General features: G+C 46.4%; 2 protein-coding genes across 2 annotated transcripts in view; one reads left to right on the plus strand and one right to left on the minus strand.

The window, feature by feature from the left end:
* Positions 1 to 4,533: 4,533 nt before the first annotated feature.
* LOC149121474 (uncharacterized) lies at positions 4,534 to 6,320 on the minus strand. Its single transcript, XM_089316007.1, has 2 exons — positions 6,093 to 6,320; positions 4,534 to 5,883 (listed from the first exon to the last, which is right to left on the minus strand). The coding sequence occupies exon 2, from the start codon at positions 5,857 to 5,859 to the stop codon at positions 5,257 to 5,259; it is 603 nt and encodes a 200-aa protein (XP_089172133.1). The 5' UTR covers positions 5,860 to 5,883; positions 6,093 to 6,320; the 3' UTR covers positions 4,534 to 5,256.
* A 7,213-nt stretch (positions 6,321 to 13,533) lies between these two features.
* LOC149121475 (vomeronasal type-2 receptor 116-like) overlaps positions 13,534 to 27,553 on the plus strand; it is a 60,155-nt gene continuing 46,135 nt past the window's right edge. Inside the window, exon 1 of the mRNA XM_089315525.1 lies at positions 13,534 to 13,650. Coding sequence (XP_089171651.1) covers positions 13,534 to 13,650 — 117 coding nt within the window. The remainder of the gene's footprint in view (positions 13,651 to 27,553) is intronic.

Raw genomic sequence — 27,553 nt, forward strand, 5'->3', positions numbered from 1 at the left:
CTGGGCCCTGGGCTGGGAGAGGGAGAGGGAGGCAGAGGTCTGAGGGCAGAGCAGGCCAGGGGTTCCAGGCCATGGAGACTCAAGTGGAACTCAGCTGGCAGAGGATGCCTCTCCGGGGGAGGCTTGGGCATGTGGGAGGAGCCCCGAGGGGCGGCGGCTCTGTAGCTGTAGCGAGGGGTGAGGAAGAGGGTGTTTGGGTGGCCAGAGGAGCGGGCTCCTGGCGCTGCATTGGCTGGGCGTGCCGACGGTGGCTGGGGGCCGTGGGGAGCACCAGCCGCCCTGTCTGCTCCCTGGGGAACGGCAGACCCGTCTTCCATGCTGATCTCCCAGGTGGGGTCAGCACCTGTGAGCAGGAGCCAGCGGGCCTGGGCAGGGAACCAGAGCCCCTCTGCTGCTGTCAGGACGTGCTCAGGGACCACCACGACCACCACATGGCCCAGCGTGAGCTGCACGGCTGTCTGTGGGGCCAGCACCAGGCCCTCAGCTCCCAGGCGAAGCTGCAGCTCTGTTCCCGCTTCCAAGACCACCACGATCATCTGGGCGCTGGCACTCTGCGGGCCCTGGGGAGGAAAAGCCAGCAGTTAGGGCTTGTCGTGCAGTGGCTGGCAGGGCACAGGCCAGGGCACAGCCCCAACTGCAAACCCAGCCCCCAATCCAGCCCTGCATGGCCACCCAGAAACCTCACCGTCCTGACACCCTCAGTGAGCTCAACCAATGGACTTTCCCTACACCTTGGATCCCAACAAGTCACGTGGACCCCAAAACTTACCCTCGAGCTTCCACGGGGCACCGCTACAGCATGGCATGGACACGGCCGCCATTCCTGGGCAGCTTCTGCACCTAGGGGAACACGGAGTGTGTTGAGGGGAGGCGGCTGTCCCGCAGGAGTCCCAGTGGAGGGGCATAGTTGCTCCCAGCGCGGAGGTGGCTGCAGGCCTGGGCATCCTAGAGAAAGTCCCTCCCCCGTTCCAGTCAGCCTTGGAAGGGGGAGCCTTTCCTAGTGGGGGCAGTCAGGGGAGAGCATAGAAAATGCCTTACCTGGCCTGGGACCCTGCTGCAGTCTCTGCCGTTTGGGGAGGTTGCCTTGTGTCCCGTGTGGCCTGCAGGAGAATGGGACTCGGTCAGCTGAGACCAGCGAGACCTGTTACACAAAGCCCCTAACTCATTGCAGCCCTGCAGCCCTGAGCCCATCCCAGTCCCCCACATTCAATGCCCAAAGCTGGGGCTGCCTGAATCCCTCTTCTCCCCTGAGGGTGGGCACTTCTGATCTGCCAAGGCCCATGTGGATATTACAACATCAATTGGGGGCCATACCAACCACTCAGCTTAAAAAGGAGTCTGCTCTGCTGTTCTGCATTCTGGGTCCCACCTGCAGATCCTTTAACACAGGCTGAACAAAAGAGCATCACTGGACCCAGGGGGCTGATGTTCCCACCCCTGAAACTGTGCTCACCTCAGCACACACCGACATGGGACAGGAACCTACGAGGCATCTCTCTCTCTCTCTCTCTCTCTCTCTCTCTCACACACACACACACACTCAATCTGTCACCTAGACACTCTCCTCCAACATACCTGCTGTCTCCAACAGGGCCGCTGGTCCCTTCCTGGCAGGAGTCACTGGGACTCCTTGGGCGCCGGCAGCCGCTCATGGTACAGATTCTCTGGTCTGTCTGTGCCAACCCCAGGCGATGTCTGCTTCCTGCAGATCTCCCGTTGGCTCCTGCTCTTTCTCTTCACCTGAGGCAGAGGGATCAGCCCCCAGCTGGTACCCCAGGCAACTTGAGTGCTAGGGAGATGTTCCTGCAGCCTCACACGGGCAGGGCAGAGTGAGCTTGGACAGAGGGAGCTCCTGGGAATGCATCCAGGTGTGGGAGGCAGAGGTGGAGCCAGGGAGGAATGGTAGCCTTGGCTTCCTCCTGGTATTTCAAGCCTGCTGGGCTGGTGAGGGGCGGGGCTTGCTGAGCGGAACCCTGTCAATCGGGATAATGATAGGCTGGCAGTCTGTCTATCCAGGACAGTCAAAATCCAATAGAACCCTCCCTGATGAAAATCCCATCCAGGAAGAACTGCCTATGGGATGCAGTTCTGGTCAACAGGTCCTCTCACTCCTTGATGTGGTTATCTTTTCCCATGAGGCTTGTGTGATTTTACAGGAATGGATTTTTTAAAAGAACACTTTTATTTATTTTTATTGTATTTATGTTTTTGAAAGTCGGAGTTCCACAGAGGGAGCTGGAGAGGCAGAGACGGAGAAAAGTCTTCCATGCACCGGTTCGCTCCCCAGTGAATTGCAAAGCCATAGCTGCGCTGATCCGAAGCCAGTAGCCAAGAACTTCGACTGGGTCTCCCCCGTGGGTACACAGGCCCTAGGACTTGGGCCATGCTCTCTGGCCTTCCCAGGCTCTAGCAAAGAGCTGGATCAGCAGTGGAGCAGCCAGGACTCAAACCAGCTTCCCCCTGGGATGCTGACACGGCAGGCGGTGGCTTGACCTGCTACACCACAGCCCCGGCCCCAGGATGGAATGGTTGAGATCAGTCTTTTCCCATCTTTACTACTGGTTTCCTTCCTTCTGTATTGATTGAGAAAGGCGGAGGGACAGTGTGAAAGGGAGACCCAAAGAGCCATCTTGCATCCACTGGCTCTTCCCACTGCTTTTCCAGGCGCATCAGGGAGCAGGATTGCAAGGGCAGCAGCCAGGACTCCAACCTGTGCCTCTATGGGATGTGGGCATTTCCACAGGTGGCTTCCTCCCCTGGGCCACAACAGCAGCACAGTTTCTCCTGTAGCCTAGTAAAACCGATGCCCTATGCAAATTGGTGTGTCTGCAAACTTGCTATTGTTTTCCAGAGAGAAAATATGTTTCCCACCCAGAGTTTTCCCTTGGCCTGTGGCTTCACCGCTGATGGGATTGTGACCGGGGAAAGTGACTGCATTTATCCCGGGAGCTGTGGAGTTCCTGATGAGTTGGTTGTGTACTGTCTTCCTCTCGAAAGATGAGCCAGACGGCAGAGCTGCAGCAGCATTGTCCAAGGATCCACAGGCTGTGTGCGCATCCCGCACTGAGGGCAGCCAGGCAAACCTTGTGAGCATGGGAGAGAGAACCTGTGTCCTTCCATTCTGCAAGCCAGCCCTCCCTGGTGAGTAGAGAATGATTGTGACTCCCCAGTGTCCACTGGTATACTTCTGCCTTCACTCACATTTCTCTCCATAACTGACAGGATGTTTTCCTTCAGATTCAGTGATCTATTTGGAAGGCTGGGTTACAGATGGGGTGGGGGGAGGGCTGGGGAGAAGCCCTCCCCCTGCTGGTTCACTCCAAACATGGCCACAACCTCAAACAGTATTATCTCAAGGGTCTTCACTCCATGGTGTCGAGGGACAGGCAATGTCATCTACTCTTTGTCATGTGAACTTTCTTGGGGTCATAGACCAGATTGTGCTGACACATTTCTTAATTGATTTCAAAGAAAGAGTTACTGAGAGCAATTGGAAGAGCAAGCGTGACACCATCTTCCACCTCCCCTTCTCTCCTTCACTCTCTGTGACTCTGCTCTCCAAGAAAAGCAAACCCTGCAACACACAGCTTTGCTTTCTCATCCCCACAAACTGCCCGTGGTCCGCGTGCGCCTGGCTCCAACCTTCTGGATGACAGTGGTGCCCAGTGGGAGGCAGCCTCACCCAGGAGAAGGGGAGGTGGAGGCAGCTGGGACCCCATCCACCGCTGGCGGGCTGCATCTTCCACCTCACCTCGCTCTGCTTTGCCCACCATTGCAGCAATCTGGCGAGTGAACCAGCAGATGGAAGACCTACCACTTTGGAACTCTACATTTAAGATAAAAGAAATACATCTTTAAAAAAAAAAAAGGCGTCCCACCTGGCTCCTGGCTTCGGTTCGGCACATTACCAGCCCTAGCAGCCATCTGGGGAAGCGAACCAAAGGAGGGAGGACTTTTCTATTTGTCTCTCTCTGTCTCTGTCTGTCTACTCTCTCTCTCTCTCTCTCTCTCTCTCTCTCTGTGTGTGTGTGTGTGTGTCTATAAATCTATCTGTCGAATAAATAAAAACATCCTCCAGGGGCCGGTGCTGTGGCATAGCGTGCAAAGCCGCCGCCTGCAGTGCCGGCTCCCATATGGGCGCCGGTTTGAGTCCTGGCAGCTCCATTCTGATGCAGCTCTCTGCCATGGCCAGGGCAGGGAATGCAGTACAGGATGGCCCAAATGCTTGGGCCCTGGCATCCCTGTGTGAGACCCAGGAAGGCTCCTGCCATTGGGGAGTAGACCAGCAGATGGAAGATTTTCTTTCCCTCTCTCTCTCTCTCTCTCTCTCTCTGTCCCTCTCACCCTCTCTCACCCTCTCTCCCTCCCCCTCACTCTCTTTCTCTCTCTGCACCTACCTCTCTCTATGTCTGTCAAAAAATAAAATCACTCTTTACAAACAATAGGTATCCTTTTTTGGTCATCTGCAAGGTGCCTTTTGAAATGTATGCTTGGGATAGAAAAGAAATAGAACACACACACAACTCATTTTTCTGTTGTATTCCAGCCAAAGTATCCAAGTAGCATCATGAGAAACTAAGACATCACATGTTGTGACTCTCTCCCCTTTTTCTGAATGCTCAACCCAGGGTGTAGATCACAAAGAGAGCACATTTCCATATAACATTTGCATAACAAAGTGTATTGATAGGATTCACAAGAGTTACAAACACGAGAATGATTGTCTATGGGCAAACTGTCTCATGGAGCGGAACATGTTCCAAGGACTGCATAAGTCTCAGTTCTTGATGGTGGCTTTTCCACAGAGACAATGGCAGCGCACAAAATTCTCATCCAGATACAGCAGAGGAGACAATCCTCCCAGCGGGTCACAGTTGGTGAGTTCTCTCACTGTGGAGTGAACTTGGAGTCTCTTCTTTCAGCCACTAACAAGACAAGTGCTAGGAGCCTTTCCACCATCTTCCCCAGCCAGCACAATGGGAGGGTCGCTGGCAGCATTCCACCCCCACCCTCTCCCGCACCCCCACTCCAGCGAATCCGGAGCTCCACTTCTCCTCCAAGCATCTCCAGCTGGAGACAGTCTGGCGAGAGCCCACGGCATTTCTCCACAGCCCCCCACACCCACAGTGTCCCCCTCGTTCAGCGGGGCGTGAGGTCAGGGAGGCGGCAATCCCAGAAGGGGCAGGTGTCCATGGTCTTGCTGACAGCTTGTCTGCAGTTTGTGTGGGGCCTGAGGGCTCCCGGGGGTGGGGGGCATCAGTGTTGGAAGAGACGTCTGCGCGCCTTGCAGCCTGGCCTGAGGCAGGCCTTGATGGGAGGGGCTCTGGGCCCTGGGCTGGGAGAGGGAGAGGGAGGCAGAGGTCTGAGGGCAGAGCAGGCCAGGGGTTCCAGGCCATGGAGACTCAAGTGGAACTCAGCTGGCAGAGGATGCCTCTCCGGGGGAGGCTTGGGCATGTGGGAGGAGCCCCGAGGGGCGGCGGCTCTGTAGCTGTAGCGAGGGGTGAGGAAGAGGGTGTTTGGGTGGCCAGAGGAGCGGGCTCCTGGTGCTGCATTGGCTGGGCGTGCCGAGGGTGGCTGGGGGCCGTGGGGAGCACCAGCCGCCCTGTCTGCTCCCTGGGGAACGGCAGACCCGTCTTCCATGCTGATCTCCCAGGTGGAGTCAGCACCTGTGAGCAGGAGCCAGCGGGCCTGGGCAGGGAACCAGAGCCCCTCTGCTGCAGTCAGGATGTGCTCAGGGACCACCACGACCACCACATGGCCCAGCGTGAGCTGCAGGGCTGTCTGTGGTGCCAGCACCAGGCCCTCAGCTCCCAGGCGAAGCTGCAGCTCTGTTCCCGCTTCCAAGACCACCACGATCATCTGGGCGCTGGCACTCTGCGGGCCCTGGGGAGGAAAAGCCAGCAGTTAGGGCTTGTCGTGCAGTGGCTGGCAGGGCACAGGGCAGGGCACAGCCCCAACTGCAAACCCAGCCCCCAATCCAGCCCTGCATGGCCACCCAGAAACCTCACCGTCCTGACACCCTCAGCGAGCTCAACCAATGGACTTTCCCTACACCTTGGATCCCAACAAGTCACGTGGACCCCAAAACTTACCCTCGAGCTTCCACAGGGCACCGCTACAGCATGGCATGGACACGGCCGCCATTCCTGGGCAGCTTCTGCACCTAGGGGAACACGGAGTGTGTTGAGGGGAGGCGGCTGTCCCGCAGGAGTCCCAGTGGAGGGGCATAGTTGCTCCCAGCGCGGAGGTGGCTGCAGGCCTGGGCATCCTAGAGAAAGTCCCTCCCCCGTTCCAGTCAGCCTTGGAAGGGGGAGCCTTTCCTAGTGGGGGCAGTCAGGGGAGAGCATAGAAAATGCCTTACCTGGCCTGGGACCCTGCTGCAGTCTCTGCCGTTTGGGGAGGTTGCCTTGTGTCCCGTGTGGCCTGCAGGAGAATGGGACTCGGTCAGCTGAGACCAGCGAGACCTGTTACACAAAGCCCCTAACTCATTGCAGCCCTGCAGCCCTGAGCCCATCCCAGTCCCCCACATTCAATGCCCAACGCTGGGGCTGCCCGAATCCCTCTTCTCCCCTGAGGGTGGGCACTTCTGATCTGCCAAGGCCCATGTGGATATTACAACATCAATTGGGGGCCATACCAACCACTCAGCTTCAAAAGGAGTCTGCTCTGCTGTTCTGCAATCAGGCTCCCACCTGCAGATCCTTTAGCACAGGCTGAACAAAAGAGCATCACTGGACCCAGGGGGCTGATGTTCCCACCCCTGAAACTGTGCTCACCTCAGCACACACCGACATGGGTCAGGAACCTACGAGGCATCTCTCTCTATCTCTCACTCTCTCTCTCTCTCCCTCTCTCTCTCTCTCTCACACACACACACACACTCAATCTGTCACCTAGACACTCTCCTCCAACATACCTGCTGTCTCCAACAGGGCCGCTGGTCCCTTCCTGGCAGGAGTCACTGGGACTCCTTGGGAGCCGGCAGCCGCTCTTGGTACAGATTCTCTGGTCTGTCTGTGCCAACCCCAGGCGATGTCTGCTTCCTGCAGATCTCCCGTTGGCTCCTGCTCTTTCTCTTCACCTGAGGCAGAGGGATCAGCCCCCCAGCTGGTACCCCAGGCAACTTGAGTGCTAGGGAGATGTTCCTGCGGCCTCACACGGGCAGGGCAGAGTGAGCTTGGACAGAGAGAGCTCCTGGGAATGCATCCAGGTGTGGGAGGCAGAGGTGGAGCCAGGGAGGAATGGTAGCCTTGGCTTCCTCCTGGTATTTAAAGCCTGCTGGGCTGGTGAGGGGCGGGGCTTGCTGAGTGGATCCCAGTCAATCGGGATAATGATAGGCTGGCAGTCTGTCTATCCAGGACAGTCAAAATCCAATAGAACCCTCCCTGATGAAAATCCCATCCAGGAAGAACTGCCTATGGGATGCAGTTCTGGTCAACAGGTCCTCTCACTCCTTGATGTGGTTATCTTTTCCCATGAGGCTTGTGTGATTTTACAGGAATGGATTTTTTAAAAGAACACTTTTATTTATTTTTATTGTATTTATGTTTTTGAAAGTCGGAGTTCCACAGAGGGAGCTGGAGAAGCAGAGACGGAGAAAAGTCTTCCATGCACCGGTTCGCTCCCCAGTGAATTGCAAAGCCATAGCTGCGCTGATCCGAAGCCAGTAGCCAAGAACTTCGACTGGGTCTCCCCGTGGGTACACAGGCCCTAGGACTCAGGCCAGGTTCTCTGGCCTTCCCAGGCTCTAGCAAAGAGCTGGATCAGCAGTGGAGCAGCCATTACTCAAACCAGCTTCCCCCTGGGATGCTGACACGGCAGGCGGTGGCTTGACCTGCTACACCACAGCCCCGGCCCCAGGATGGAATGGTTGAGATCAGTCTTTTCCCATCTTTACTACTGGTTTCCTTCCTTCTGTATTGATTGAGAAAGGTGGAGGGACAGTGTGAAAGGGAGACCCAAAGAGCCATCTTGCATCCACTGGCTCTTCCCACTGCTTTTCCAGGCGCATCAGGGAGCAGGATTGCAAGGGCAGCAGCCAGGACTCCAACCTGTGCCTCTATGGGATGTGGGCATTTCCACAGGTGGCTTCCTCCCCTGGGCCACAACAGCAGCACAGTTTCTCCTGTAGCCTAGTAAAACCGATGCCCTATGCAAATTGGTGTGTCTGCAAACTTGCTATTGTTTTCCAGAGAGAAAATATGTTTCCCACCCAGAGTTTTCCCTTGGCCTGTGGCTTCACCGCTGATGGGATTGTGACCGGGGAAAGTGACTGCATTTATCCCGGGAGCTGTGGAGTTCCTGATGAGTTGGTTGTGTACTGTCTTCCTCTCGAAAGATGAGCCAGACGGCAGAGCTGCAGCAGCATTGTCCAAGGATCCACAGGCTGTGTGCGCATCCCGCACTGAGGGCAGCCAGGCAAACCTTGTGACCATGGGAGAGAGAACCTGTGTCCTTCCATTCTGCAAGCCAGCCCTCCCTGGTGAGTGGAGAATGATTGTGACTCCCCAGTGTCCACTGGTATACTTCTGCCTTCACTCACATTTCTCTCCATAACTGACAGGATGTTTTCCTTCAGATTCAGTGATCTATTTGGAAGGCTGGGTTACAGATGGGGTGGGGGGAGGGCTGGGGAGAAGCCCTCCCCCTGCTGGTTCACTCCAAACATGGCCACAACCTCAAACAATATTATCTCATGGGTCTTCACTCCATGGTGTCGAGGGGCAGGCAATGTCATCTACTCTTTGTCATGTGAACTTTCTTGGGGTCATAGACCAGATTGTGCTGACACATTTCTTAATTGATTTCAAAGAAAGAGTTACTGAGAGCAATTGGAAGAGCAAGCGTGACACCATCTTCCACCTCCCCTTCTCTCCTTCACTCTCTGTGACTCTGCTCTCCAAGAAAAGCAAACCCTGCAACACACAGCTTTGCTTTCTCATCCCCACAAACTGCCCGTGGTCCGCGTGCGCCTGGCTCCAACCTTCTGGATGACAGTGGTGCCCAGTGGGAGGCAGCCTCACCCAGGAGAAGGGGAGGTGGAGGCAGCTGGGACCCCATCCACCGCTGGCGGGCTGCGTCTTCCACCTCACCTCGCTCTGCTTTGCCCACCATTGCAGCAATCTGGCGAGTGAACCAGCAGATGGAACACCTACCACTTTGGAACTCTACATTTAAGATAAAAGAAATACATCTTTAAAAAAAAAAAAAAAAGGCGTCCCACCTGGCTCCTGGCTTCGGTTCGGCACATTACCAGCCCTAGCAGCCATCTGGGGAAGCGAACCAAAGGAGGGAGGACTTTTCTATTTGTCTCTCTCTGTCTCTGTCTGTCTACTCTCTCTCTCTCTCTCTCTCTCTCTCTGTGTGTCTATAAATCTATCTGTCAAATAAATAAACAAACTCCTCCGGGGGCCGGTGCTGTGGCATAGCGTGCAAAGCCGCCGCCTGCAGTGCCGGCTCCCATATGGGCGCCGGTTTGAGTCCTGGCAGCTCCATTCTGATGCAGCTCTCTGCCATGGCCAGGGCAGGGAATGCAGTACAGGATGGCCCAAATGCTTGGGCCCTGGCATCCCTGTGCGAGACCCAGGAAGGCTCCTGCCATTGGGGAGTAGACCAGCAGATGGAAGATTTTCTATCTCTCTCTCTGTCCCTCTCACCCTCTCTCACCCTCTCTCCCTCCCCCTCACTCTCTTTCTCTCTCTGCACCTACCTCTCTCTATGTCTGTCAAAGAAATAAAATCACTCTTTACAAACAATAGGTATCCTTTTTTGGTCATCTGCAAGGTGCCTTTTGAAATGTATGCTTGGGATAGAAAAGAAATAGAACACACACACAACTCATTTTTCTGTTGTATTCCAGCCAAAGTATCCAAGTAGCATCATGAGAAACTAAGACATCACACGTTGTGACTCTCTCCCCTTTTTCTGAATGCTCAACCCAGGGTGTAGATCACAAAGAGAGCACATCTCCATATTACATTTACATACCCAAGTGTATTGATAGGATTCACAAGAGTTACAAACACGAGAATGATTGTCTATGGGCAAACTGTCTCATGGAGCGGAACATGTTCCAAGGACTGCGTAAGTCTCAGTTCTTGATGGTGGCTTTTCCACAGAGATAATGACAGCGCACAAAATTCTCATCCAGATACAGCAGAGGAGACAATCCTCCCAGCAGGTCACAGTTGGTGAGTTCTCTCACTGTGGAGTGAACTTGGAGTCTCTTCTTTCAGCCTCTAACAAGGCAAGTGCTAGGAGCCTTTCCACCATCTTCCCCAGCCAGCACAACGGCAGGGTCACTGGCAGCATTCCACCCCCACCCTCTCCCCCACACCCACTCCAGCAAATCCGGAGCTCCACTTCTCCTCCAAGCATCTCCAGCTGGTGACAGTCTGGCGAGAGCCCACGGCATTTCTCCACAGCCCCCCACACCCACAGTGTCCCCCTCGTTCAGCGGGGCGTGAGGTCAGGGAGGTGGCAATCCCAGAAATGGCAGGTGTCCATGGTCTTGCTGACAGCTTGTCTGCAGTTTGTGTGGGGCCTGAGGGCTCCCGGGGGTGGGGGGCATCAGTGTTATAAGAGATTTCTTTGTGCCTTGCAGCCTGGCCTGAGGCGGGCCTTGATCGGAGGGGCTCTGGGCCCTGGGCTGGGAGAGGGAGAGGGAGGCAGAGGTCTGAGGGCAGAGCAGGCCAGGGGTTCCAGGCCATGGAGACTCAAGTGGAACTCAGCTGGCAGAGGATGCCTCTCCGGGGGAGGCTTGGGCATGTGGGAGGAGCCCCGAGGGGCGGCGGCTCTGTAGCTGTAGCGAGGGGTGAGGAAGAGGGTGTTTGGGTGGCCAGAGGAGCGGGCTCCTGGCGCTGCATTGGCTGGGCGTGCCGACGGTGGCTGGGGGCCGTGGGGAGCACCAGCCGCCCTGTCTGCTCCCTGGGGAACGGCAGACCCGTCTTCCATGCTGATCTCCCAGGTGGGGTCAGCACCTGTGAGCAGGAGCCAGCGGGCCTGGGCAGGGAACCAGAGCCCCTCTGCTGCTGTCAGGACGTGCTCAGGGACCACCACGACCACCACATGGCCCAGCGTGAGCTGCACGGCTGTCTGTGGGGCCAGCACCAGGCCCTCAGCTCCCAGGCGAAGCTGCAGCTCTGTTCCCGCTTCCAAGACCACCACGATCATCTGGGCGCTGGCACTCTGCGGGCCCTGGGGAGGAAAAGCCAGCAGTTAGGGCTTGTCGTGCAGTGGCTGGCAGGGCACAGGCCAGGGCACAGCCCCAACTGCAAACCCAGCCCCCAATCCAGCCCTGCATGGCCACCCAGAAACCTCACCGTCCTGACACCCTCAGTGAGCTCAACCAATGGACTTTCCCTACACCTTGGATCCCAACAAGTCACGTGGACCCCAAAACATACCCTCGAGCTTCCACGGGGCACCGCTACAGCATGGCATGGACATCGCCGCCATTCCTGGGCAGCTTCTGCACCTAGGGGAACACGGAGTGTGTTGAGGGGAGGTGGCTGTCCCGCAGGAGTCCCAGTGGAGGGGCATAGTTGCTCCCACCGCAGAGGTGGCTGCAGGCCTGGGCATCCTAGAGAATGTCCCTCCCCCATTCCAGTCAGCCTTGGAAGGGGGAGCCTTTCCTAGTGGGGGCAGTCAGGTGAGAGCATAGAGAATGCCTTACCTGGCCTGGGACCCTGCTGCAGTCTCTGCCGTTTGGGGAGGTTGCCTTGTGTCCCGTGTGGCCTGCAGGAGAATGGGACTCAGTCAGCTGGGACCGGCGAGACCTGTTACACAAAGCCCCTAACTCATTGCAGCCCTGCAGCCCTAGCACATCCCAGTCCCCCAGATTCAACGCCCAACACTGGGGCTTCCCAAATCCCTCTGTTCCCCTCAGGGTGGGGACTTCTGATCTGCGAAGACCCATGTGGATATGATGGAAATAATGAGGATACTGAATAAACAAAACTCTCTGCTATCCAAATATGCAAAATATTTAAATATAAATATTTTGAGTGTTAAATTTCTAGTCAAATATTAGTTATAATATTTAACCAGTATAGTAGTATTTTATGTGATATGAATTTTACATGACATTACTTAATGGATTGCTTTTTAATGACTATTATCTTAAGTGTCTATTTCATAAACCATTTTATATTGCTTTTTAAAAATATTTTCCAAAATTAGTCATTCATAATATTGAACAATGATAACATTCTCTAGTGGTTTAATTCTTTGCTAATGAGTACACTCATCCCAGAATCTTTTACAGTTACACCAATACTAAAACAATTGAATAAAACTTCCATTGTTCTTAATTGATTAAAGTCTATTAAGATAACCTTCTTATCTAAATCATTTTTAGATGTCAATTTATAGAAACAGAGGGAAGCATACTTTTAGAATTCTCTATGTAACGTCTAAAGTAAAACGAACATATGTTTTAAATAGAGATGTGGCTCAGGGATATGGATGGCCATGGCCTGGGCTTACAGCCTACTTGACTTCCTGTATCCTGTGTGTCCCCAGCTCACTGTGGGAAGGCTCACCTCTGTTGAGACTGGCTTCCACTTGTGCCCAGGCATGAGTATGCTCTCGATAACATCTAAATCAGTGTTTACTTTTTCTCAAGGACAGGGATGAGAGTAGATATCCTTCCTGCACACCATGAGATGGTCAGGGCAAGTCTTGTTCTGACCACACCATGCTCATAATGCCGTGCTGTCTTCAAGACTTGCCTCCCACTTCACCCACTTATCCTGTCATGTGGTCCCCCAAAGGCCGTCTTGTCATATATCCAGGTCTTTAAAAAGCAAATCCTCTCCAAATCTCTCAGTTCAAGCCCTTTTCCAATAAAAGGTCCTGTGCTCAGAAACTGTTGACCCAGAGAAAGCCCGTTGACAATCATAACTTAGGATATTGGCAGGCAGGAGGCTCCAATACTCAGGTAAGCTCAATAGGAGAGGAATAGAACCCTTGGACCTTGGGTACAGTCAGCCCTTCACACATCCTGGTGAAGAAAAGTCAGAACCATGCACAAGGACAATTCAAATCCTGGCATCAGGAGAGACAATGCACGGATGTTAACCTCCACACATCCTTTACAATTTATTTCCCAGTCACAGTGCAGAGCATCAGGGCTGGGGGTTTCCCTGACTTCCTGGGATGGAGAGGGATATAGCAATAAAAGGACACAGAGTTCTGACCTGCTCTGACCACAGAGACACATAGGCGAGGTCTCAGCACTGTGACTGACTTAGAAATCTCTCCCTTTGGCTTCGAGCTGTGTCCTTGTCTGGATCACCAGACTGTGACATGCATTCTGTAGGCTGTGGACACAGCAATCCTGGGATTGGCTGTGCCCTACACAGAGACTAGTTCTCCCTGCAGAGGGCTGGCCCTGCAGACAGTATCTACCCCATGTTCTCCCCATTTCAGCTGACACTCTGGTCTCTAACTCTATGCTGAGGAGATCTTGACATGTCATCATCTCTGTATTTTCTTTGCCTGCAACTCCAACTCTTGCACACTTCACTGAATATGTCAGTCTGCAGCTACCAAATTTATCTGAGGATAAATGTCTACACAGAAAGTCTACCAATAGAGATACAACCAGACTCTAATGTTCAAACCAGAAAATACAGTGTCCTCATCTTGGTAAGTTCAAGGTTGTGTGTATGTGTTAAGTATCATTGTGACTGCAGGTGAGTGTATCTTTGTGCCTTTGTGTATTCTGTCCCTATTGGCAAATCTGACAAATGTATGGCAGAAAGGCAGATGAATGAAAGCAGAGGTCCTCACCCTTGTTCTGCCTTCCATAGAATTTTGTGTTTGCTCCCCAGCCTTTCAGAGGTAGAAGACAGGCATCAAGATTTTTGGGCTCACCCCATAAGCACATCCCCTGATCCAACTCCAGGGTCTTGGCATGGATGAATTTTGAGACCCAGGACCACTACTAACAATGCGCAGATGTGTCTGGAAAGATGCCTAGGTATTCTGATGCATGCACTACCTCATTCAACCTTGCTGCCTTGCTTATCATTCCTCCATCTTATATCTGAAATTAATTTCTTATCGGAAGACAAGAACCTCTATTTCACTTTGTCAGCCTTTGGGATGAGCTTCTTTCACTGCCCAATATTTTCATTTTTTACCCATGTTGTACTGTATCAGTGAGAAGTATACTTTTTTCAGAACATATACATGGACTTTTTGTATTAGTATATTTTTGGTTGCTTATAATAAGGTGGGAATTTTACAAGTATTTGTTCTTGAGTCTTTGATTTTTCTTCCAACTTTGTGCACAGTACAGAACTTAATAGATGACAGCTTCATATTTTGGAAAAATATTAAGGTACTCAATATTCAGCTGATTATCAGTGCTATAAATAACCCAGGGGTGAACAAATATACCCATCATAATGGCAAAGTATATCACTAGGGTAAAATGATTTTATTTTATTTTTTAATTTTTATTTAATAAATATAAATTTCCAAGTACAACTTTTGGATTACAGTGGCATTCCCCCCTCATAACTTCCCTCCCACCCACAACCCTCCTGTCTCCCACTCCCTCTCCCATTCCATTCACATCAAGATTCATTTTACTACGCCATAAACAAGAGTGTCAATTTGTTAAGTCAACAACAGGAGTCTCTGAGCACTTACTCCTCATGTGGGATCTCTGTCCTTAGTGTGCTGTACATTGAGATTTAATGCTATAACTAGTACTCAAACAGTATTTTACAATTTGTGTTTCTGTGTGGGTGCAAACAGTTGAAATCTTTACTTAATATATACTAAACTGCTTTTCTGTATATAAAGATAATTGAAAATGAATCTTGATGCATATGGAATGGGAGAGGGAGCGGGAGATGGGAGGGTTGCCGGTGGGAGAAGTTATGGGGGGGGGGAGCCATTGTAATCCATAAGCTGTACTTTGGAAATTTATATTTATTAAATAAAAGTTTAAAAAAAGATGCATTTTTGATTATCTTTATATACAGAAGATCAATTTAGTACATATTAAGTAAAGATTTCAACAGTTTGCTCCCACATAGAAACACAAAGTGTAAAGTACTGTTTGAGTACTAGTTATAGCATTAATTCACATTGGACAACACATTAAGGACAGAGATCCTAAATGGGGAGTAAGTGCACAGTGACTCCTGTTGTTGACTTAACAATTGACACTCTAGTTTATAGTCTCAGTAATCACCCTAGGCTCTTGTCGTGCATTGCCAAGGCTATGGAAGCCTTTTGAGTTCGCCAACTCTGATCTTATTTACACAAGGTCATAGTCAAAGTGGAAGTTCTCTCCTCCCTTCAGAGGGAGGAGATGGAGGTTTGATGGCTCATTATTTCCACTGTGATCTCACTCGCTGAGATCTTCCATGTGGGTTTTTTTTTTATTTTTTGTGGGGTTTTTTTGTTTGTTTGTTTGTTTGCTTTTTGCCAGAGTGTCTTGGCTTTCCATGCCTAAAATACTCTCATGGGCTCTTCAGCCAGATCCAAATGCCTTAAGGGCTGATTCTGAGGCCAGAGTGCTGTTTAGGACATCTGACATTTTTATGAGTCTGCTATGTATCCCGCTTCCCATGTTGGTTCATTCTAGTCTTTTTAATTCTATCAGTAATATTATCAGACACTAGTCTTAGTTATGTGATCCCTTTGACTCTTAATCCTATCATTATGATCAATTGTGAACTGAAACCGATCACTTTGAATAGTGATATGGCACTGGTAAAGCAAAAATGATTTTAAATAATTTAATTCACCACTCTTATCACTCAATTACTCAATGGATCCACAGCATAATTTTTGCACCAGATATATTTAGTGTCCCACAAGCGAGTCCTCTCTGTGATCAGAAATCCAATTTGGTTCAGGTGTGTATGGAAAAGGAACACTTGTTTATATGTTTATACCACAGGAAAAATTTTAGATTCATGTGGCAGGATAATATATACAATACAGTGTGACAAAATAGAAAAGTACCTTATATTAAAAGCTCATGAGAGTATTTAAGGCATGGAAAGCCAAGACACTCTGGCAAAAGATCTCTGCGAGTGAGATCCCAGTGGAAAGAACAGGTCATCAAAGAAGGAGGTACCTTTCTCTGAAGGGAGGAGAGAACCTCCACTTTGACTATGACCTTGTCTAAACAAGATAAGAATCGGAGAACTCAGAGGGCTTCCATAGCCTTGGAAACTCATGACTGGAGCATAGGGAGACTACTGATGCCATAGACAGGAGTGTCAATTGGTAAAGTCAACAACAGGAGTCACTGTGCACTTACTCCTCATGTAGGATCTCTATCCTTAATGTGCTGTACATTGAGATTTAATGCTATAACGAGTACTCAAACAATATATTTCACTTTGTGTTTCTATGGGGGTGCAAACTGTTGAAATCCTTACTTAATGCATACTAAACTGATCCTCTGTAAAAAAAAAAAAAAAAGAAATTATCAACTCCCAACTTGACTCTCACTGGGATTAAACATGACAATAGGTCTGCTCTGATTTCATCATCATTTAAAAAAAATCATCTATTATTTTTCACTTTATGTTTCTGTGTGGGAGCAAACTGTTGAAATCCATACTTAATGTATACTAAGCTGATCTTCTGTATATTAAGATAATCGAAAATGAATCTTGATGTGAATGGAAGGGGAGAGGGAGTGGGAAAGGGGAGGGTTGTGGGTGGGAGGGACGGTATGGGGGGGAAGCCATTGTAATCCATAAGTCGTACTTTGGAAAATTATATGCATTAAATAAAAGTTTAAAAAAAATGAAACACTGCCATTTTGAAACTGTGAATATACTATATGAAGTAACGAAAGTTTTCTAAAAAAAAAAAAAGAGAAATGTATCCCTTTGTTATTTGATACCATAGCTTACATGTAGAATATATTTAAGACCTTGTATATCCATGTACATGGGACAAACACATTAATTAAATTAGTTGGAGGAATTAAAATCTGGGGAAAAGGCAAATAACCATATGTAAAAATTATCCTGGAAAGTTTCTTTCACCATCTAATTTCTCTTTTTATGTATAGTAATATTGATTGAAATGTTCTGTGTACCAAAGAATCCTTAGAAAAGAATGAATTATGGGGCTGGACTGTGGTGCAGTGGGTTAATGCCCTGGCCTGCAGCACCAGCATCCCATATGGGTGCCAGTTTGAGATGTGGCTGCTCCACTTCCCATCCAGCTCTCTGCTGTGGCCTGGGAAAGCAGTGGAAGATGGCCCAGGTCCTTGGGCCCCTGCACCTGTGTGGGAGACCCAGAAGAAGCTCCTGGCTTCAGATCGGCACAGCTCCAGCCATTGCGGCCAACTGGGTAGTAAACCATCGGATGAAAGACCTCTCTCTCTCTCTCTCTCTCTCTCTCTCTCTCTCTCTCTGCCTCTCCTCTCTGTGTAACTCTTTCAAAAAATAAGTAAATCTTAAAAAGGACTAAGAGTCAAAGGGAGCACATAAACAAGTCTAGTAACTGCTAATACTAACTGATAGAATAAATAAAGGGGAGAGTGATCCAACATGGGAAACGAGATACTCAGCAGACTCATAGAATGGCAGATGTCCTAAATAGCACTCTGGCCTCAGAATCAGCCCTAAAGGCATTCGGAGCTCGCTGAAAAGCCCATGAGAGTATTTCAGGCATGGAAAGCCAAGACACTCTGGCAAAAGATCTCTGCGAGTGAGATCCCAGTGGAAAGAACAGGTCTTCAAAGAAGGAGGTACCTTTCTCTGAAGGGAGGAGAGAACCTCCACTTTGACTATGACCTTGTCTAAACAAGATAAGAATCGGAGAACTCAGAGGGCTTCCATAGCCTTGGAAACTCATGACTGGAGCATAGGGAGACTACTGATGCCATAGACAGGAGTGTCAATTGGTAAAGTCAACAACAGGAGTCACTGTGCACTTACTCCTCATGTAGGATCTCTGTCCTTAATGTGCTGTGTATTGAGATTTAATGCTATAACGAGTACTCAAACAATATATTTCACTTTGTGTTTCTATGGGGGTGCAAACTGTTGAAATCTTTACTTAATGTATACTAAACTGATCCTCTGTAAAAAAAAAAAAAAAAGAAATTATCAACTCCCAACTTGACTCTCACTGGGATTAAACATGACAATAGGTCTGATCTGATTTCATCTTCATTTAAAAAAAATCATCTATTATTTTTCACTTTATGTTTCTGTGTGAGAGCAAACTGTTGAAATCCTTACTTAATGTATACTAAGCTGATCTTCTGTATATTAAGATAATCAAAAATGAATCTTGATGTGAATGGAAGGGGAGAGGGAGTGGGAAAGGGGAGGGTAATGGGTGGGAGGGACGGTATGTGGGGGAAGCCATTGTAATCCATAAATCGTACTTTGGAAATTTATATTCATTAAATAAAAGTTAAAAAAAAGAAGTGAATTTGTCAAAAGGTTCCAACAATATATTCCTGATATACGCTATATTAAGCATCTTGTGACCCAGAAGACAAGGGTTAGCTAACACTATAGATAATTTCAAAACAATGGGAAGATTTGGAAGTTTTCTTTTTGGTCATACCCTGAACTTATAATACCAAAAGAAATCACATTCTCACAAAATAGTCCAATGGTAGAGACAGAAGAAAACCTGAGTAATATGTATACCTAGAATTGCATTTATACATTTTTTGTAAGTTTGGGTCTACCAAGTAATACAAGGTGCCTATAAACAGAAATTGTGAATTCTGAAAAATATATGATGGATTTGTAATTGTGGAACAAAAACACAACTTGAATTTCATTTTTTGAACTTAAATAGAATTATTTTAAAAAACTTAATCCTGTATGTACACAGTAGTGCAACCTACCCAAAAATCATACAAACATCTCCATCCATGTTTTGCTTATGTTATTGAAGTACTATAATTAGCTAACATAAAGTTGCAACAAAACCTCCGTGGGATGGGTTCCAGAACAGTCCATACCATAATCACCCTTGCAACTACTTCATAGACTTTTCTTGATTGAGTTAAAGCAATTCCCAATTTGTTGAAAGGATGCATGGACAATCAATTTCTCATCATTTAAACTCATGAGATGGTGGCCACCAAAAACAAAAGACTAAGCTTCTACCAAAATGAAACCTTTAGGATAGGGAGGTTGAGGAAAAATAAGGACTACTGAGTACACATGCACCTCCCACCTCTCATTTGAGTGCTCTCTCTCTTTCCAATTATGCCTGTCCTACAGCTTCAGCAACTTCCAAGGAAAAGCAAATTTGCAAACAGTGCTGGGGATAACATATTCTTCCATGATTCAGGCACTGTATGACACACTGTGATATCCAGAGTGTGTGTATTTTCCTCTGGGTCTTGGGTTGTTGGCTAAAATTGGAGAGTTCCCCTGCCAAGAGTGTACATGAATAAGTCTTGGTCATCAATGCACAGATGATAGAATGGCCTCCTGCATTCAAGGATGTGTCATTCTATGAGAAGAATTAGAAACAGAGAGAGGTGGGAGGAGATGATATGTGAAATTTTAAATATGCATTGAATTCTCATTTCACATGTATGCATAAAATATGATGTTCCTCACACATGTCCTCAGCCACTGTCTTTCATATGTGCAAGTTTGTATCAGCAGCTGAGAGAACGGTAGGAGCAAAGTTAATACATGGAGAAAGAAGCAACTTAAGAAAACAGAAGCACAAACACACACACACATACACAGATGCTACATATATTTCTTTATACACTCTAAATCATTTAGTCATATATGGTGAGAATCTTTGCTGTATTTTTATATACTTCGAAATCAAGCAGATTACACAAGAAGTTGAGTAAAAGGATTAATTTTGTGGATGTGTCAGTAGGGGGATGAACTTCTGCCCTTCTCTGGATATGCTTACACATTGGCAAATCATGAAGCCCATTTCTCCATTAAAGTTCTGTAGGCCTGAGAGAGATATTAGACAAAGCCATGAAGAGACTTCCTAGGGTACACATAGGGTCATCAGTGGTGAATGTGACCTTTCACCTTCTCGATGAAGGATCATGTGAAATGATGAAACTGGATGTGTTTTTTTTTTTTTAATTCGAACACTAATTCTTTCTACAATTGCCAAATCCCAAATTCCCATTACATCTACTGATGTAATGACCCTTGCCTCTGTGCACGCAGGTTACAGAGTTCTTTTCCAGCAATGCCCTAGGGAGGAATGAGAGTCCAAATCATGTTTTTCCAAAGCTGTTTTTATGCTCATAGAGAGTGGCAGATGCATAGCCTCAGGACAAGGTGATGCCTACAGTTCCTGGATAGGGCAGAAGTGAAGCAATGAAAATCAGATCAGCTGATCTGATCACAGGGACATTAAGGCAAGGCCTCAACCCTGTGACTTCCTTTGAAATGTCTTCCTAGTGATTCTAGCTGTGTCTCTGTGTGACTCAGTAGATTAGCACACACTGTCTACTTGTTGAGAGCATACAGCAATACTGGGACCAGCTTTGCCCTACACAGAGATATCCCCCCTGTAGGGAGCTGAGATAGCAGACATAATCCAGTCTGTTTTTTCCTAATATCAGTAGAGACTTGGGCTTTTAACTTTATGTTGGGTGGACTTGGCATGTTTTCTGTGATTTTTCTCAAACTACTCCTGAATCCTATATGCAGTTCACAAGACATCCCTCCCTTGATCTGTTATAATTTCATGAGTGTCTACAAAGATGGAGACTTGCTATTGGGTGGGTTTTCCACCCTTTACATCCTGGAACCAGAAACAGACATGGCCTGGTTACCTTTTTTATCAGGGCCAAAGTATAAAATGTCAGTTAATTGGTAAGTTCATCATTGAGTTATGTGTCAATTGTGGTTCAGACTGCAAGTGAGTGTGTGCTTGTATTGGTTAATCTGCTTGAGAATTCTAAAAAATGTACACAGAAGTTGCAGGAATGCAGATCAAAGAACTCTGGAGTTCCTTCCTTTCTTTTGCCTTTCACAACCTTCCCTTTCCATTTTATTTTGCTCTCCACTCCTCTAGAAGAGAAGAGAGAGAGATGGACATATTTTATATCCACTCTATTAATCTGATATCCTAATCAGCCTCTGAGAATCTTGAAATGAGTGGACTAGTGGAACTCCAGCCCCCATCCTCGCCCCCACCCTTGTCTGCCACAGACAAAACCCATGGAATAGAGAATGGCCTGAGGTCAGTGTTAGGTCTAAGGCACTCACCCTGGGTGTCATTGCTAACAAATATGCCTCATGTAGAAGCTATTATTGTCTGAGATCCACCACCTGAAATAGAGCCTGTCCCCCCATACATTGCATTCTACCTACTGTTCAACTGGCAAACAATGTCCATCTCCATTCTATGCAGAAGAGAGTCAGTCATCATGTGTGTCCATCTCATGTCTCAGGAGTTACTGTGCCTAGATGTAGAAAAGTCCTATATGGGCACAGACTGCCAATTCTGTGTGTCATTAGACTTCCACATGATGCAATATGCCATGAAAGTATTTCCCCCTAACTGATGGACATTGTATTATGGCCACCAAGTGTCATTTCATATGCATAACTCATACTTGTTTACCCAATATTGAATATTTGGAATATCACTCATTTCTTGCTTCTCAATGTAATATATTAATGATCATTTTATTTGTATATTTCTCTGAATGAAATAATTGGGGCAAATTCTTGGATCATGAGGTATATTTCTTTATAAAGCTTGTGGTACTTCTTGACAAATTTTTGCTGATAAACCCACAGATTTCCATTACCCTCACAAATCCCCACACCCATTGTCAGTGTGTCCCCATACTCAGGCCTTCCTCCTGCCCAGCACACCCCCAGTTCACCTTGTGTCTCTATGGGTCTGCTTGTTGTGGAGACTGCATATAAACTGATTCATAGCCTTTGTTATCATCTGTTGATTGGCACCTTTCACTGCACAATGTTTTCAAGTCTTTTCCATTTAATGGCTTGTATCAACCTGTAGCATAATTTTCTCATAATATTTTTAAAGATTTATTTATTTATTTGAAAGTCAGAGTTACACACAGAGAGAAGGAGAGGCAGAGAGAGAGAGAAAGAGAGAGAGAGAGGGAGAGGTCTTCCATCCATTGGTTCATTCCCCAGTTGGCTGCAATGGCCAGAGCTGTGCCAACCTGAAGCCAGGAGCCAGCATCCTCCTCAGGGTCTCCTACACAGGTGCAGAGGCCCAAGGACTTGGGCCATTTTCTATTGCTTTCCCAGGCATAACAGAGAGCTGAATTGGAAGTAGAGAAGCCAGGACCCGAACTGGCACCCATATGGGAAGACAGCACTGTAGGAGGTGGCTTTACCAGGTACGCCACACTATCGTCCCCCTTCTCATAATAACTTAATAGCTAGGTCTACATTTGCTATCCAGATGCTTGTGTTTACTTATTATTGATATAAAATTAGGAATATATGTTTTTCTTTGTTATCAAAATTCTATTCAGTTTTTTTTTAACTTACATAACTTATTTCACATGATTTATATCTCACAACTTGGAAAACCTAAACTTAATGAATTTTAGAATATACTGAACAAAATATCGGGTATTCATCAAATAATTTACCGAGTACCTCTCATGTGCCAAACTAAACATGCTATGCATGGTTATAGTACAAATCATGAAATCACTGGATGTCTACATGTGAGACAGATTTTTTTTATCTAAAATGATCACACATTCTGGTTTGCTTCCTACAGCCAATTTATGCAAATAATCCTTGAGTATTCATTAATGTCATCCCATCTTGTTGTCAAAAGTGTACCAGCTTGGAATGTCAATTACATGGTCACTGTAGACTTAGAAGGAGTATGAGAAATGTTTACAGACAGGTAGGAGCTATAAATCCTGACTTTGCCTTCTATCTATTTATTACATCAAGCCTTATATTCTTCATGTGCTAATTAAGAATATTACTACTACAAAACAAAATTCTTATTATGATAGCATTAAAGGTTTATAAAATTCTTGTCCCCACTCCCTCAACTGTCCAGCATCCTTGTAGATGAAATGAAATTACTTAATATGTTTTTGTTAAGAATCCATGCTTTTCAATCTTCTGGATAGAAACTTTACCATTGGTGTTATCTTCAACTTAAATATTTGGCAAATTGGCCAATGAAGCAATCAAAGATCTTGTTCTGCCTCCAGGCTCCAGAGATTGTTGAATCAATCTGCTTACTCAGAAGTGTACCTAGTCATTCTGATTTTTGGATATTATTTTTCTGGCATGTAAAATCTGCTCAATTAATGAAAGACACATGTAAAATAGTCTCAGGCATACACATTCTCAAAATAATTATCAAATAATAAACTGAACGGCAAAGATTTCAGAGGAAACAATTCAATAAAGAGAGAAATGTTCGGAAGCATATATCTGGAGATGAATGAAATTTAAGTGATCAGGTACCCTCATATTATTTGTTACACAGATGAAAAACCTCTAATGAGCATCATAGAAACTCCAAATTGGATGCCTAGGTAAAATCAAGGAGATACAGAATCAGATTGGGAAGGACAGTGATGTCCTTGGGGGTGATGAGGCAAATAGTCATCCTATCACAGTGCCTAATGTCGTGCAAAGCAATCATCATCATTCTCTTTTCTCTGCAGTCTCCTCGGTCTTTGTGTGGCCAGAGGTGTGGGCCAGGATTCAGGAAAATGACACAGGAAGGAAGACCTGTCTGCTGCTATACTTGTGTTATTTGTCCAGAGAGAGACATTTCCAATCATACAGGTAAAAACCCTAGAACTGACCTATGAGAATCCAGCCTCTGAACTAGCTCTTGATAAAAAGGAAACCAAGAATATTTGCATTGGGATCAGAGTGCCCTATTGTTCTCCATGCACACCTTCACTCACTCTTTCCAAACCCTTGTTGTATGCTCACTATCACCATCTCATTATGTATAAGCTGTTGTCTGACAGTGCTCATCCTCTCTAGCTCAACTCTGACACTGATTCTATCTGGTGTCCTTCTCTGAGACCTAATGTCTAAACAAGAAATATAATATTTGTATTTGTTAAGGCTCACTTTGGATCTAAAGGGCTTGAAATCAAAACTTTTCCATACACAACTGATGAACAGGGCGCTACTTCACATGAATTGTGATAGGAATACTGTGTTATTTTCTGTGCTACATCTTTGACACTGTGCATGGTGTGCAGTACATATAACGAAGGCCACCACTTTACCTTTGGATGTATATACCAGAAGAAGAGGAAAATCAATGTGAAATGTAGAGACTCAAAATCCTAAAACTGATACAACTTGGTAACCACAAAAACCATTGAAAAAGGTCAACATTTAAGCAATGTTAAATATCAAAGCCAATCATTTTGAGAAATGTAAAAATGTACTAAGTCTCAATGATAAATAGTTCCACTGTTCAATGCAGAATAAATATGTTTATAATAATTTGAATTCTTCCAAAAGCATATTTAATTTCCATAATCTTAGCTCTAGAAATATTTTTATTGCAGTATCTTCAAATAAGGTCTATATCGTTTCCTTTATGAGGAAGATAACAAAAATGACTTCAAGTTTTGTTAAAATATTCAACATGCAGTAAGTTAGTGAAATATAGAAAACTAAAGTACCATGCATTGACCCATTGTACAATGTACACTTGCCTATGTGTGTCCAGTGCATCTCTGATACGGGTGCCAGAAGCACCTACATTCTATAAAAAGTAAAGGGTGCACGTTGAAAAGCATTGTAAGAGAGAATTCTTCAAATATTTACAGATGCTTATATTCTCTCTCTCTAAAATATGTTTATTTCTCTGTTTGAATGTCAGTTACAGAGAGAGGGAGAGCCTAACAGAGAGAGAGAGAGAGAAGTGAAAGAGAAGATCTTCCATCAGGTAGATTCACTCCTAAGATAACTGCAATGGCTCAAACTGGGCCTGGACAAAGCCAGAAACCGGGAGCTGCTTCCAGGCATCGCAGAGGCCCAAGTATTTGGCCTTCCTATGATGGTTTCTCAGGCACATTGGCATGGAGTTGGTTTGGAAGAGGAGCAGCCAGGACATGAACTGGTGCCTGTATGGGATGCCATCATCCCAGGCTGTGGCTTTACCTCCTACATCACAACTTCATTCCCTGAAGCTTGTATTCTTGCATGAACACCAATGATAAAAACTGAGTAGGACTCTTACTGCAAGTGTAGCCCTACTAATACCATTTTCTTGCTTTTTAAAAAAATATTTATTTATTTTATTTGAAAATCAGAGATTCAGAGAACAGAGGGGAGAGAGAGAGATAGAGATAGAGATAGAGAGAGAGAGAGAGAGAGAGAGAGAAAGTATGAATGTAATTGCTCATGCCCCCAATGAAATCAATGGCACTGGCTGGGCCAGGCAGAAGCCAGGAACCAGGAGCTTCATTTGAGTGTCCCACATGGGTTGGGGGTCCCAAGTACTTGGACCACCTTTTGATATGTTGTGTTGTTATCTTCATTTACTTTTTGATTTCTCTTTTGATTTCTTCTGTGACCCAGTGTTCATTCAGGAGCATGTTGTTCAGTCTCCATGTGTTTGCATATGCTCTCAGGATTGCTAATTTCCAGATTCATTCCACTGTGGTCTGAGAAGCTTCATGGTATGATTCTAATTCTTTTGAATTTGCTGAGATTTGCTTTATAGCCTAGTATGTGGTCAATCCTAGAGTAGGTTCTATGTACTCCTGAGAAGAATGTATATTCCTTAGGTGTAGGATGAAAAGTTCTGTAGATATCTGTTAGGTCCATTTGGTCTATAGTGTCGATTAAATATGCTGTTTCTTTGTTGATCATCTGTCTGGTTGATCTGTCTATTGCTGAATGTGGAGCATTGAAATCCCCCAATTCTATTGTATTGGAGTCTAAGTCTACCTTTAAGTTCCTTACCATATCTTTTAAATAAACTGGTGCCCTGTACTTAGGTGCATATACATTTATAATAGTTACATCTTCCTGTTGAATTGATCCCTTAGTCATTAAATAGTGCCCCTCTTTGTCTCTCTTAACAGTTTTTGTGTTAAAGTTTATTTTGTCTGATATTAAGATGGCTACGCCAGCTCTTTTTTGGTTTCTGTTGGCATGGCATATCTTTTTCCAACCTTTCACTTTCAGTCTGCATGCATCTTTGTTGGAAAGATGTGTTTCTTGTAGGCAGCAAATAGATGGGTTTTGTTCCTTAATCCATTCAGCCAGCCTGTGTCTTTTAATTGGAGAGTTGAGGCCATTTACATTTAATGTGACTCTTGATAAGTAGTGACTTTGCCCTGCCATTTGCCAAAGATATTTCTAATATATGCTTTGAACTTCTTGTGATCTTTTACTGTGAGGTTTTCTTCCTTCACCTTCTTTCATACTGCTGGCTGTGTTTCTGTGTGTAACACATCTTTAAGCGTCTTTTGCAGGGATGGATGTGTGTTGACAAATTCTTTCAATTTCTGTTTGCTCTGAAAGGTCTTTATTTCACCTTCACTCACCAATGAGAGCTTTGCAGAATATAATATTCTGTGAAATCAGTTTTTCTCTGAGCACCTGGGCTATGTCTCGCCATTCCCTCCTAGCCTGTAGGGTTTCTGATGAGAAGTCTGCGTGAGTCTAATTGGAGATCCTCTGAGAGTAATCTGACGTTTCTCTATTGCACATTTTAGAATCTTTTCTTTATGTTTCACTGTGGTGAGTTTGATTACAATGTGTCCTGATGAGGATTTCCTTTGCTCAGGTTTATTGGGGGTTCTATGTGCTTCCTGTACTTGGATGTCTCTTTCCTTCTCCAAACCCAGGAAGTTTTCTGCTGGTATCTCACTAAAAAGGCCTCCTGAACCTTTCTCTCCCTCCATGCCTTCAGGAACTCTTAGAACTCAAATGTTGGGTTTTTTAATAGTATCCTGTAGATTCCCAACAATATTTTTTGATTCCTAAATTTCCTCTTCTTTTCTCTAGTTTGACTGTATACTTTCCTGTGCTCTGTCTTCTAAGTCCGATATTCTCTCCCCTGCCTCACTGATTCTGTTTCTAAGGCTCTCAAATGTGTTGTTTATTTGGTCTATTGAATTCTTCATTTCATTTTGGTTTCTCTTCAATATCTCAATTTCATGTTCTACTGAATTCCTCATTTCATTTTGATTCCTCCTTATGATTTCATTTTCACGAGAGAGATTTTCTGTCCTGTCCTGTATGGATTTCTGTAGTTCATGCATTTGTTTTTGAAAACTTCTAAATGTTCTTATCATAAATTTTTTGAATTCCATATCTTGTATTTCTTTGATCTTATCGTCTCCATAATCTTGTATTGGAGTGTCATGAAGTCTTCCTTGTTCTTGTTTCCTCAGTTTGTTGTTTGGCATTGTGGAGATATTCTTTGGTTTCTTCTTCTTTTTTTCTGTGGTGGCTTTTCTCATTATACTATGACTCTAGATTAAGTGGACTGTCTGCTTTTGGTGAATCTCCAGAGGTTTGTGGTGGGTGTGGTCAGAGAGCTCTATACAGTTCTTCAGGGTTAAGGCTGTGCCAAAGGAGACACACCCAGG

Source organism: Oryctolagus cuniculus, chromosome 16 (genome assembly GCF_051225735.1).
Source record: "Oryctolagus cuniculus isolate XC-2025 breed Fujian yellow rabbit chromosome 16, ASM5122573v1, whole genome shotgun sequence".
Lineage (NCBI taxonomy): Eukaryota > Metazoa > Chordata > Mammalia > Lagomorpha > Leporidae > Oryctolagus > Oryctolagus cuniculus.

Bases quoted from the DNA above. Each gene is read 5' to 3' on its own strand.
- LOC149121474 (XM_089316007.1), bottom strand. From the start codon at position 5,859: ATGATCGTGGTGGTCTTGGAAGCGGGAACAGAGCTGCAGCTTCGCCTG.